The sequence below is a fragment of the Corvus moneduloides genome, chromosome 11, assembly GCF_009650955.1.
Source record: "Corvus moneduloides isolate bCorMon1 chromosome 11, bCorMon1.pri, whole genome shotgun sequence".
Classification (NCBI taxonomy): Eukaryota; Metazoa; Chordata; class Aves; order Passeriformes; family Corvidae; genus Corvus; species Corvus moneduloides.
The window spans coordinates 19,309,356-19,321,113 of NC_045486.1; the positions used below are offsets into that span (position 1 = coordinate 19,309,356).

The window sequence follows — 11,758 nt, forward strand, 5'->3', positions numbered from 1 at the left end:
TTAGGTGCAAAAGGAGAACCTTTGCCCTAAAATACAGCTGCTGCTTGGGCAGAGTTGTGTGAGACCGTGGTAAAAGTTCCTCATCTCAGCCTTGCTGTGGATTAAGGTTTTATTTTTGAAAGGCATTAAGAAATAATCATTAGGTGATGGGAGGAGCCTGCACCAGCGAGAGGCTCTGAGGAGCCAAACTGGGATCTCTTTTGAGATGTGAACGTGAGCTGGGCAGAGAAGCTGCAGGAACAGAGAGGACCAAAGGACGAGGACAGACAGGATAGGAATAAAACACTCTTAAACACAGATCTGTTTCACCTGTTTCATCCTTGGAGGAACTCTCTAGCTCCTGTGTTCCCATCACTGGTGTCCAGCTGCCCACTGCAGCCCCTGTGCTGGACCATGGGCTCACAGCAGGGCCTCTCCTCATTTCTTTTCCCCAGGAAAGCTCCCTGCTGGCATCCAGCTTTTGGCACAGGGTCTTTCAGCTCCTCCCGTCACGTTCAGGACAGAGCTGAAATCTGTTCAGTGGACGTGGCTCACCGCTGGTCCCTGGGGAGACAGGCACTTGTAAAGTATTGTCTTTAAATAATAATAATTTTAAAAAAGAGTGAGGTTAACAGCAGTTTTTTGGCTGCCTCACGTTTGTTGTTGTCCTTTGAACAGCGCATCCAAGTGATGATTCAGCCAAGTGAAGACATCACCCACCCTGAGAATGGGCCAGACCAGGCCCAACAGAGCAACTCCGCCAACAAAGAAGCCTACATCTAAACTCCTCCATCGTCCCAGTACCGCTCCTTCTCCAGAAAAACAAAAAATATGGTTGAATATGACCACAAATTCATGTCTGAGAATATAATTACCTACCTCTAGTGGCAAAAAAAAAAAATATGTAAAAAAAAAAGAAAAAAAAAGCAACAAGGTCATCTCCACTCCGAGGGAATCGCCATGGGTTCGATCCAGCCGTCGCGAGCTCAGATGTTTGACAGCGTTTTGTGTTCTCCGGCAATCCACGGACTGTTAATGTTTTTATCCTTTCACAATGATAGTTGCATACCTTGGAATTTGTAAATTGATGTGCCAAGACCTTTTTAATCTACCTTTTAGCACGACTATTTGAAGTTTTGTGCTGCTGATTTTTAGTAGTTGATCACTATTTCTTACCGCTGAATCCCAAGACTGTTATTTCTGACTTTGCAGGAGTAAAATTAAGTTTGGAGTTGTTTTGTACAAAAAGAATGAAGTATTTTGTAAACAAGTGGTTTCCAGTGCAAAAGTCTGCCCTTAAAATTTGTTCCAGCTGAGGCCATTTGAGGGGGGAAGAGACTCTTCCTTCAGTTAACATCAGGCACAGCCTTCATAAACATTCCTAGCACAAAAATCGAGTTGTTTGTGGCAGAGCCGCCCAGGCCATACACACTGGCTGTGCTCAGCCTTTCAGGGTGACTTTCAAACAAGGTCATAAATTTCTTTAAAACTGCATATGTTGCTTCTTATGAAAAGAAGATATCTTTGTGAATCAATGTTAGAGGCATGAATATGAATATTTTAACTTTTTTAGCAAAGTAATAGCCAAGAGCTCCTAAAGATTCCCAGGAGTAAAACACAAAGTATTTGCCATTCAAGCTCAGAGTACCATGAGCTTTTATTATGCTGTTACCACTCTACTATTATCACATTGCCACCAAAATAGAAACCAAAACAACGGCTTAAAGATCGCAGCTTCTCCTTGTAAGTTCCAATTTAGGGCTCAATTGAACTTTGACAGTTCCCAATCACACACTCCGCATGGTTAGCACTTTGAGAGCAGCGGGATTCCCATTTCCAGGGGCTGGGTGGTGATGAGGGCACAGGGAGAGCTCTTTCATCCCGATGCAATCCCGCTCTGGGCGCCGTCCTGCGTTTGCCGCACAGCCAGAGAGCCCGGCCAGCCCCTGGAAGTTTTCCCTGTGTAGGGAATGCAGCGGGAGCCCCGGCTGGCATTTCTCGTTTGGCAGCTATAAGACAGGCACGGAGGCTTTTTGGGAGGGTGATGTTTGATTGTAAATGACTGTGACAGAACTGTGCAATGAAAACATGCTTTTCAGCCAACTTTTTGTGCACCGTACAATGTTAGATAGCACAATTTATGTAGAACTACTACGTGAAAAAAAAAAAACATGTTACCTGTGAATGTTGGGTTTTTCGTTGTTCTCGTCTGAAGGTGACAAACATGTTCTTGCAATAAGGTATTATTCTCAGAATGTCAAGCACATTATGTAGAAATAATATATATATATAATACACATGTATTTCGAACTACATCCTAAACTCTCAGAGTATGTTGGGTAGGTTCTAAACTGTTTCATACCTAGGTCAACTGTAAAATACTACGAGATCTAAGCTCCATCCTAAACGGCCATAGCTGAGATGCAAACGTCCTGTAAGTCTTTGGGATTTAGAGGAACCCCTACATCCTACACAGGCATCACACATGATACATCATACTTGTGGATTTCATTAGACTAAGGATAAAAACTCCAACTTTCTCTTTATTGTTTAATGTAACCGAGTCCCATGTTGTTCTAAGGAAAATGCAGTATTTAATGTTTGATTGTAAACAATTATGACAGATGTTTGACAGACCTGCTCTTTAGCAAAAAGCTGTACAAACGTTATCACATAGCACAAACTAGTGTTGTAGAACTACTGTGTGTAAACTGTGAATAGCTGTATCTTTTTTGTAGTACTTGCCCTGAAAAAGAAAGATTATTGTATGATCATATATGCTTTTTGCAATAAGGAAACTATCCAACACCGAGCAAATCTATCTCTATATAAAAATATATATGTAATATATACATATTCAAAAATATATACAGAGCCTGTTTAAAAGAGTACAGTATTATTTAGTAAATTGCAACCTGTTCTATGGACCAAATGTAAAATATTTATAAATTAAGATGCATTTTAAATGTCTATAAACGGTGTCATAATTAAAGCACGATTGTTATGTAAGTTTCCAAGAGTTTAGAGGAAAAAGAATAAAGGTTATATTATACATTAAATTCAGAATTTTGCCGTCTTTCATTGGACAAAGCCAATCTGTGCTATTTGCAAGCTCCAAATGTGTCATTTATGTAAAAATATCCTTTAAATATTACACACTTGTGATGTGTATAATTAATCCGTGCTATTCCTACGATGTAATTAGTATGTGCATACATTATACAGGGAGCTTAAGAGGTGACAGTTAATAGTCCTTCCTGGCATCCTGCTGCTTTAATTCTCCTGTGGGAAGATGGCAGAGTGAGCCCTGGGAGAAGGAAAAAATGGATTTTGGGATGACCGTTCCTCGGCTGCACTTCTGCTGATGCTTTGGGGTGTGAGCTGCAGCACCTCCCTGGTTTTGGAGCCATCCCAGCATGGATACTCCACAGGCAGATGATCCATTGCTCCAAAAGATCCCTGCTCCTGTCAGCTGCCCTGGCAGGGTGGGAAGATGCGGAGAAGATGCGGAGAAGAAGTCGCGGCGCAGCTGCAACGCCGCTCCTGGGCTCGGGATTTAATTATCTGCCTGCAAAATTGGAGCAGGACTTCATGCTGGGGAAGAGCCTGAGCAATTTAGAGGACCTGATTAGAATGGAAAACGCTCCTGAGAGAGGCGTCTGGAACCATAGACTTCAACTGCCAAGTGCTGACCTTCGGGAGCAGCGCTCGGGTGCGCACGGCGAAGGCACGGCGGGGAGGGGAGAGCCCAGATTGTTCTGGAAAGGGGGAAGGAGAAACTCTGGGAATATGGAGGGAAATGAGAACTGTGTTCATGGGCTTTAGGTGCTGTAAGGAAGAGGCTGAGGGCTGTCAGTGCAGGCTGGGGGAGGCTGGGAGGGCAGGGGGCAGCAGGGGCTGAGGAGCAGGAAGCTACTTGGAGGATATTGCGTTAGCGCTGTGATATTTCCATGCTCTCCTGGAGGAATTTGCTCTTGCTGTGCTGCAGAAATCCCAACAGCAATTCAACAAGAAAAATGCAAATAAGGTCACTTCTTCCCTACAGGACTGCAGGATGCCCCGGGAGAAATCCATGTCCTTGCTCGTCAGGAGTATTAGTTCAGCTACATGTGCTTTTATTCTAAAATAACACTGTGTTGCTTTTGGGGGTTTTTTGTTTGTTTTAAGCCTGATTATTTCTGTTTTGTTCTGCTCAGGTCACAATAACACTACAATTAACTATTAGAATTGCTCAGCCCCCACTGCTGGCTGGTTCTCGGGGGCTGGAACCCAAAGGCAGGGTGATCCCATGGCACAGGGCAGCAGCTCCTGCTGCCAACACCCCTCCACAGGCACAGCCTCCTCTGGCAGCTCCGCTGGGCCCAGCAGGGAGCAGCAAAAAGGGGCTGCACTAAAGGACATCCACCTCTCGATCCCTTTCCCTCCAGGATGGATTCACTCCAGTCCCAGGAAGAGGAGCCCGTGAGATGTTGCACAGCAGCAGCAAACACCCACAGACAGACACGGCGAGGGAGCGGCAACACCAAATCCTCACTCCCAGCAACCTCCAAGGATCAGCTCAGAGCTGCAGCAGCTGCCAGCCGCTGTTTGTGACTCTGCCAAAGCACCACAGTTACCCAGTTTCACTGCTCAGGGAGGAAAGCACCAGCCTTTACATCCTAAAGGCTCTTTTTACTCCCCCCTCACTCTTCTTTCCCAGCTTCTCGCCCTGCTCAGGGTGTTTAAAATAAACCCAATAAAAATGAGGTGGGAGGGAGGGATATACCCATACACAATTTTTTCTGCAAACTATATCTGCCTGATTTCCTCTCTCCTTCCTGTGAAGTTAAAAAAAAATGAAAAAATAATTAAAAAAAAAAGATTACAGCATAAATGGGGGAAAGTGAAACAAAATATTCATCCCTCCACAGAGCTTGGTATTCTTAAGAAGCTGATCCAAGTATTGCCACTTCTCATTCCTGTGTTTACAGTTTGAGGCCAGTCAATAATTACACCTCTCTTTCCTGCTGACAGCTGATGGAGAATGGGCAAATTTCCTCTGTGTTCACAGAAATCCCGTTAATTTTTAGAGTTGTACTGTTGTGGTGTGTTCTGTCCTCCTGACCACACATTACAGCAGGCGCTTTCATTCAGGATTTGTCCTTATTTTTAAGATGTGTGGACTGGTGGGAGAGAACTTATTTAGCCTATCCACAAGAGCCTGTAGTGACAGGACACAGGGAATGGCTTCACGCTGACAGAGGGCAGCGTTAGGTGGGGTAATAGGGAAGAAATTCCAGCCCTGGCACAGGGTGCCCAGAGCAGCTGTGGCTGCCCCTGGATCCCTGGCAGTGTCCAAGGCCAGGCTGGACATTGGGATTTGGAGCAGCCTGGGATAGCAGAAGTTGTCCTGGCCCAGGGCAGGGGTGGAATGGGATGGGCTTTAAGGTCCTTTCCAACCCAAACCATCCTGTGATTCCACGATTCCATGATTTTGCCACTCCATATCCGATCACTTTCCCCCAGGTTCGTAAATGGTCTCACATTCAACTCAGTGGCAAATCCTGAGTTATTACTTTGGAATATCAAGCAGGCTGAAGTAATCCTGTGAGTTATTTGTGAGTCATGAGTACATGCTGGTGCTAAATGTGTCCAACAGTGCCTAAGAGAAGGACAGGACGGATCAGGCATTGTCACAAGGACAAAAACTAATGTGTTTTGCCAGCAACAGTGCTTTAGTCAGGCTGCCAGAGCTGCCTGCCGTGCCTTTGGGGATCATCAGTTGAGAGGTGGCTATAAACAAAGCAACAGTGGGCAGAAAATAGCCAAAATGTCATGTTCAATGGGAGTCTGGAGTTTCCTCTGCACTTTACCAAACTGGAAACCCGCTCAGAGCTGGAAGGGGAGTAAAACTCAATGGAACGAGTCGCTGCCTTATTCCCCCCCATCATGCAGTTCCTGATCCTTATAATTATTCTAAAGCAACCTGGGAACGTCTAAAAATGTTTAACATAAAAAAAGAAGCCTAGAAGGCTCGGCTTAGTCTAGGAAAAGGTTTCCCAGGCCCCATTGGCACTATCATTTACTGGGCACACTACATGCAGACACAGAGCTGCCTTTGCATCCCAGTGCTCCCGGTGGATGGGAAGTCACTGACAATTAACTACAGCTCCTGCTGGGCAGTGGCACTGGCTAAAGCCCCAACCAGACCCCACAAACCACAGCTTCCCCATCTCTGGCTGGGCCTGAGCAGCTGCTTTTCCAGGCCTGATTTCCAAAAAATAGCTGCAGTTCCTGCTGCTGGGGCTCAACCCCTGGGCAGGTCGCACAGGGCTCCTCCAGAGCTCCTTGGGCAGAATTTCTGTCCCAACCCACTCCAGTGCTGGAGCAGGAGGCCACTGAACATCCCCTGGTGGGTATAAAGCTGGTTGGTACTGCAGGAATGGCACCAGCTTCCCTGGAATGACTGAGGAGCGCTCTGACGAAGATGCCCTGTGAGTAAAGCAATAAATCTCTCTCTGAATATAAGCCAGAGAGTCAGGTTGCGTTAGGGAATTATTTCTAGGTCATTTCAGTTCACTGCACTGCACTGCAAGCACTGCACTGAATGAATGACCAAAATAATTAATCAAAACACTGGGGAGAAACACCAACTCACACTGCAGGCAACAAACTTTGCCTAAAAGTGACAGAGCTCAGCGCTTTTTAACCTGCTCTTTACCAGCTGTGACACAGCAGCAGCACATGACCTTTCCTGCTGATTTTCCCCAGACCCAGCCTCACTCTGAGGGGCTGAGGGTGACCTTTCCCAGCCTGGTTCCCTGTGTTTTGTATCGTGACAGAACTCGCCTGTCAGGATCTGCTTCAAGCCTAGCAAGTGGGACCTGGGTGTGGGTTAGGAACGGCTCTGCCTCACTCCTCCCGCCGTGCTGGGGGGAAATGAGTTCCAGTCCACTTCCCACTGCAGGCACTGAGCTCCCAGCAGCTGCTCCCAGCGATCCACCAGCCCAGCTGGGATGAGAAAGTGCGAGCTGGGAATGAGCCAGAGGAGGGAGATTTGCTCTTGCCCAACTCAGCCATCACTGTTCTAACATTCTCTGGAGAAATCCTTCCTGATGCTGGCACAACCTGAGGCTGTTCCCTGGGAGCAGAGCCCGACTGCCCTGGCTGCCCTGTCCTGTCAGGGAGCTGTGCAGAGCCAGAAGGTCCCCCCTGAGCCTCCTTTGCTCCAGGCTGAGATAATAAAATGCACGTTTTTAAGCAAATGGCACAATAAAACAAGTCTGGAGAACATCGAGGAACCAATCCACTGCCCTTTGCTGGTGGAGAAGGGGAATTGTGCTCGGCTCCATCACTCAAAGACGTTCAAGTGCCAGCATGAACATTGTGTGTGTCGCTTTTCAGCTTCTCACTTTCACAAAAAACTTACCCAGATAAGCTCAGAGAAGTTTTTTCCCTCGTTCTTTGCATGCTCTGTGTTACTGAACATTCAGTATTTAATGATGTGCTGTGGGTTTGGCTCATCTTTTCCCTTTGTAAGGCCCAGTCCTCTCCAGGGCTTTCTGGCATGCTCGTTTTGTACATCCACACTCTGCTTTGATTTTTCCTTATCTCGTGAACTTCGATTCTCCAAGATTATGAAACCAGGGCTCGTGGATGGGGGTTATTTTTATTTACTGCTGGCTTTTCAGGAAACATTTCCTTTCAAATTCTCCAAGATAAGTCCTTGCTGCAGGAGTAGCCTCATTAGCAGCTTTCATTAGCACAAAGATGCAAATAAGAGAATGGCACCACCATGCTGCTGTCCAAGCGTTGTCCCTTTGGAAATCCCCATTTTTCCCAAGGAGCTCTCCCTGCTCCAACCACCTTTTCGTTGTCACTTTTTTTAGCATTTTATCACTCCTGCAAAGGCCACTTTCCCTCTCCACCCCCGTGTAGATTTCCCCTGGAAAATCACGGTCGGAAATATCCCGTTCCCATTCCCGCTGGGTGATCCCAGCTGCCAGGATCCATCCCAGGGCACATGTGCAGCATCTCCTGGGGCCTGGAATCAGCACGGGGAGGCAGGGAGCAAGCCAGAGCCCACGGTACATTAACCAGGAAAGTTTGGGAGTGTAAAACTCACTGGGCTGTCAGAACAATGTTCCCGCGCCGCTCTGCGCAGCCCCAGCTTTTTGTCAGGGTAAGAACAAATGCCACAACTGCCTGAGCCTTCAAACCAGCCAGGGACATTCTTTTAGTGACTGATGGAAGTGAGGGGAGGCAAGAGAGGAGGGAAATTCATCCCCTTTGAAGTCCCTGGGGAGTCCACATGCTGAGAGCCGGGTGGCCGGCAGCCCGTGGCTCCTCCTGCATCCCAGGGATGAGCAGCCCCAGCTCGGACACAGTGGACAACATTCCCCATTTCAACTGGCCTCATTCAGGCCTCCTGGCCACACACTGCCCTCATGGACCCTGGGAACACCCTGATGGCAAATTGCAGATTGTAGGATGGCCTTAGAGCTCAATCAGTCGTATTTTAACTTTGCCACCACCTGTAGTTACTAAGGTCGTTGCCTTTATCTGCTCAAGGACTTTATCCTCATTTCCCACTGCCTCTGGAGCAGGGGTCTTGGCTAAGCCAAGCTCTCATTCCCTCAGCACTGCACAGACACAAAGGCAGGAGCAGTTACTGGTGTTTTACCCTGGCTTTCGAGGCAGGGTGAAAGGTTCATTCACCAGGCTCTGTTTATCAGTGAATAACAAACCCAAAGCCCTGCAGAGACCAGGGCACTCCCATGGCAGGGGGACACCCCAGGCCGTGTGAGGACAGCTCCAGGTGACATTTCCACCAGCTGCATCCTAATGGAAGAGAAAGAGCAGCCTTAACGCAGAAGGTGCTCAGCATCTTTTAAAAAAATAAACCCCACCAGGTCCAGCTTCCAGCTCTTTCACAGGGATCTTCCCCAGAACTTTTTGAGTCTTGCAGTTTCTGACAAGAAATCACCTTCTCACACATCCCTCCATGAAATCTTGTGAAAGGCACAGGATTTGCGCTACCTGTAGGTGGCAAACACTCAATATTCCTGCACACCTCCCTCATTCAGGGGAACGTGTCCTTTCCAGAGACATCTCTGGTGGCTGTGATGACTCAACCCAAATTAGCTCCTTTTTCCTTCCACCACCTTGAAAGCAGCATCAGGTTGTTTGTGCTATTTACCCACTAAAACAGCCTAGCAGCCTTTAGCAAAAAGGCACCAACACCTGGCCCCTAAATTCAGTAATTAATGGTGGCTCTGCAGCCTGATTATTTTACACACAACGTGCAAAATAAAACTGCTTTCGGAACTGCTGGGCTGATTTTTAACCTGCAGGCACCTGCTGGACTTAAGGGGATGCAGTGAGCTGATTTAAAAGTAATAAGCATTTCCTAATGACACCCTAATGAGACAGATCTTTATGATTCCATTTCCTAAGGCTTTCCAGACCCACATTTGCAAAGCAGCAGCGCCAAAAGCTCAGGGAGAAGCGTGGCGGTGTTTCTGGGGTGAGGTTCCCAACACCTTTCCCACCATGGGTGGAAAATTTGGGTCTGGCCTTTGAAATAAAAGAACAAAGGAGTGACCTGTTTTCCTTCTCCCGGGGCTGAGCATATCCCCTAGGCAGCTCGATGGAAATTGTAATTATCCCAGAGCTAAGAATGGCAGCATTTATGATTAAAAACGAAAGCCAGTTTGATGCAGAAAAATGGGTATTAGATCACTTTGTACTTCTCACTAATTATTACATCATGAATAGCTGGTTTTATTTTTTAAAGCAGTCAAAACTACAAAGATCTCCGTATGCAAATATTTCCTAACACTTTAGAAATTAATTAGAACAAAAATATTTTGAATAAATTGCTGCAGATGACATACTTTTTTAAAGATTTATTCATGGTTAAAAAACCCTTTATTTTCCCTTGAAGAATCACAGATAAACATGCTTTTGATACACATGAACTCATTTCAAAGCTAAAAACTACTTTCAATAAAATCAAACTGTTCAGGTATTTATTAGGATGGGCTGCCCTGGGAGGGGGTGGAGTCACCATCCCTGGAAATGTAAAAATTAAATATATGTGGCACTGTGCAGCATGGTGGCGTTGGGTTGAAGGATCTGGGAGGTCTTTTTCAACCTTAATGATTTTCTGATTTTCCTCTCTGCTTAGTAATGAGGAGAAATAGGAAATTGTTAATTAAAAAAGTATATTTTTAATTCCAAGAACTTTCTATTGGAGCACCACGTCCTTCTGGGATAAAAAACACCTCGGAGGAAAAGGACCACAGGAAAAATGCAGCTACAGGGTGCAGAGAGGGAGGCAGGGCCGAGTTTAGGAGCTTGTAAAAAAAACCTTTTCTCCAGAAACCTGGACCTGTGCTGAACAGGGCAGAGCAGGGAGCAGGAATTCCAGTGGCTCTCCATCCAGAAATTCCCCTTCTCAAGGTAAGGATGTTTTCTGTGCCAAATGCAGAGGATCTGCTGTGTGGGCAGGTGCTGACAGCTTCATCCCAACACGGGGGAGCAGCAGCTCTTCCAAAGCCTCCTGAGAAACAGGAAAGCAGGGGAGGAGGAGGAGGGAAATCTGCTCCAGCATCCTCCTGGCTGGTGACAACACGGAGCAAGTGTTCCTCATTCCCGTAAACAATCCTGCACCTTGAGAGCAGGAGGTGTGGTTTGGGGTTCTTTCTGTGAAATAATTATAGGTGTGATATAATATATAGGTGTGATATAATATATATAATATAATCTGTGAATAATTAAAGGTTGCCTTGGATGTTTGCTCGATCCATCTTCCCACGTGCAGCTTTCTCACAGGGCTTGCCTCTAACGCTTTCACTTTGGGCATCTGTAGGAGTCTGGAATTCCTCGTTAGAAAAACCACACTGATGGATGTTGCCCAGGTGGGAACACCCCTAAAAATGTGTACAAATGAGGGATGTGGCGGGTGTGTGCAGGCAAACTCTGTGTGTCCAAAAACCCCCTGATTTCAAAGGAAATTGGGGAAACACACTGGCAGTTCAGCCTGTGCAAATCATCATCTTCACCAGCAGGAAGAGGCCTTAGGAACTGGATTTTTGGGCATTTTCTGAGCTAGTAACAAACCCCCAGTTTTGTGCAGGGTTTGCAGAACCTCAGGGCTGCTCAGTCTGAACTTCTGACCTGCCCACAGCTTTGTTTTACTTGGGTTAGCTGTGACAGCAGCGTCTCTAAACAACCAGTTATCTCTGGATAATCTGGTTTATTTTTGTTATCTTCGTGTGCTACAAACATAGTTTTATAATCACGGCAGTAATTCCATGTGAAAGGGGAATTTTAATGAGCACAAGGCAAAGATAAAATGCAGAGAAACACAGGCCTGGTGCAACAGGGAGAACTGGGGTTGTAGGATGAGGAATACACACATGGGATGGTAAAATCTGGGGCATGAGAGACCTCCAAGGCAGCAAACAGCTCATCAGGATTGAAAGAAATGCAGACCTAGAAAGGGACAGAACCAAAAATGGTATTGAAAATATGTGAAAGGCACCATGTAAATTCGGATGAACTGTGGAGCTGCTGTTCAGTGAAGAAGGAAAATAAAAATGTGAAAGCATGTTGGCAAACATGAAAAATGACCACAAATTAATCCCAGAGTGAAGTAGAAGAAATCACCACCTCCATCTAGGCTGCTAATGATCCTTGAATGAGATCACTGGGGTTTCAGTTGTACCAACAGCACACTCCGGGCTGGATATTCAATCTATGAGTCCCATTTGCCCATAAACAGGATTGACAGTGC

At 46.3% G+C, this 11,758-nt stretch overlaps 1 protein-coding gene across 1 annotated transcript in view; it reads left to right on the top strand.

Annotated features, from left to right (window-relative positions):
* Positions 1–3,038, top strand: part of SLC6A1 (solute carrier family 6 member 1) — a 45,561-nt gene extending 42,523 nt beyond the window's left edge. The window contains exon 15 of the mRNA XM_032120653.1: positions 658–3,038. Coding sequence (XP_031976544.1) covers positions 658–762 — 105 coding nt within the window. The 3' untranslated portion in view covers positions 763–3,038. The remainder of the gene's footprint in view (positions 1–657) is intronic.
* The last annotated feature ends 8,720 nt before the right edge of the window (positions 3,039–11,758 follow it).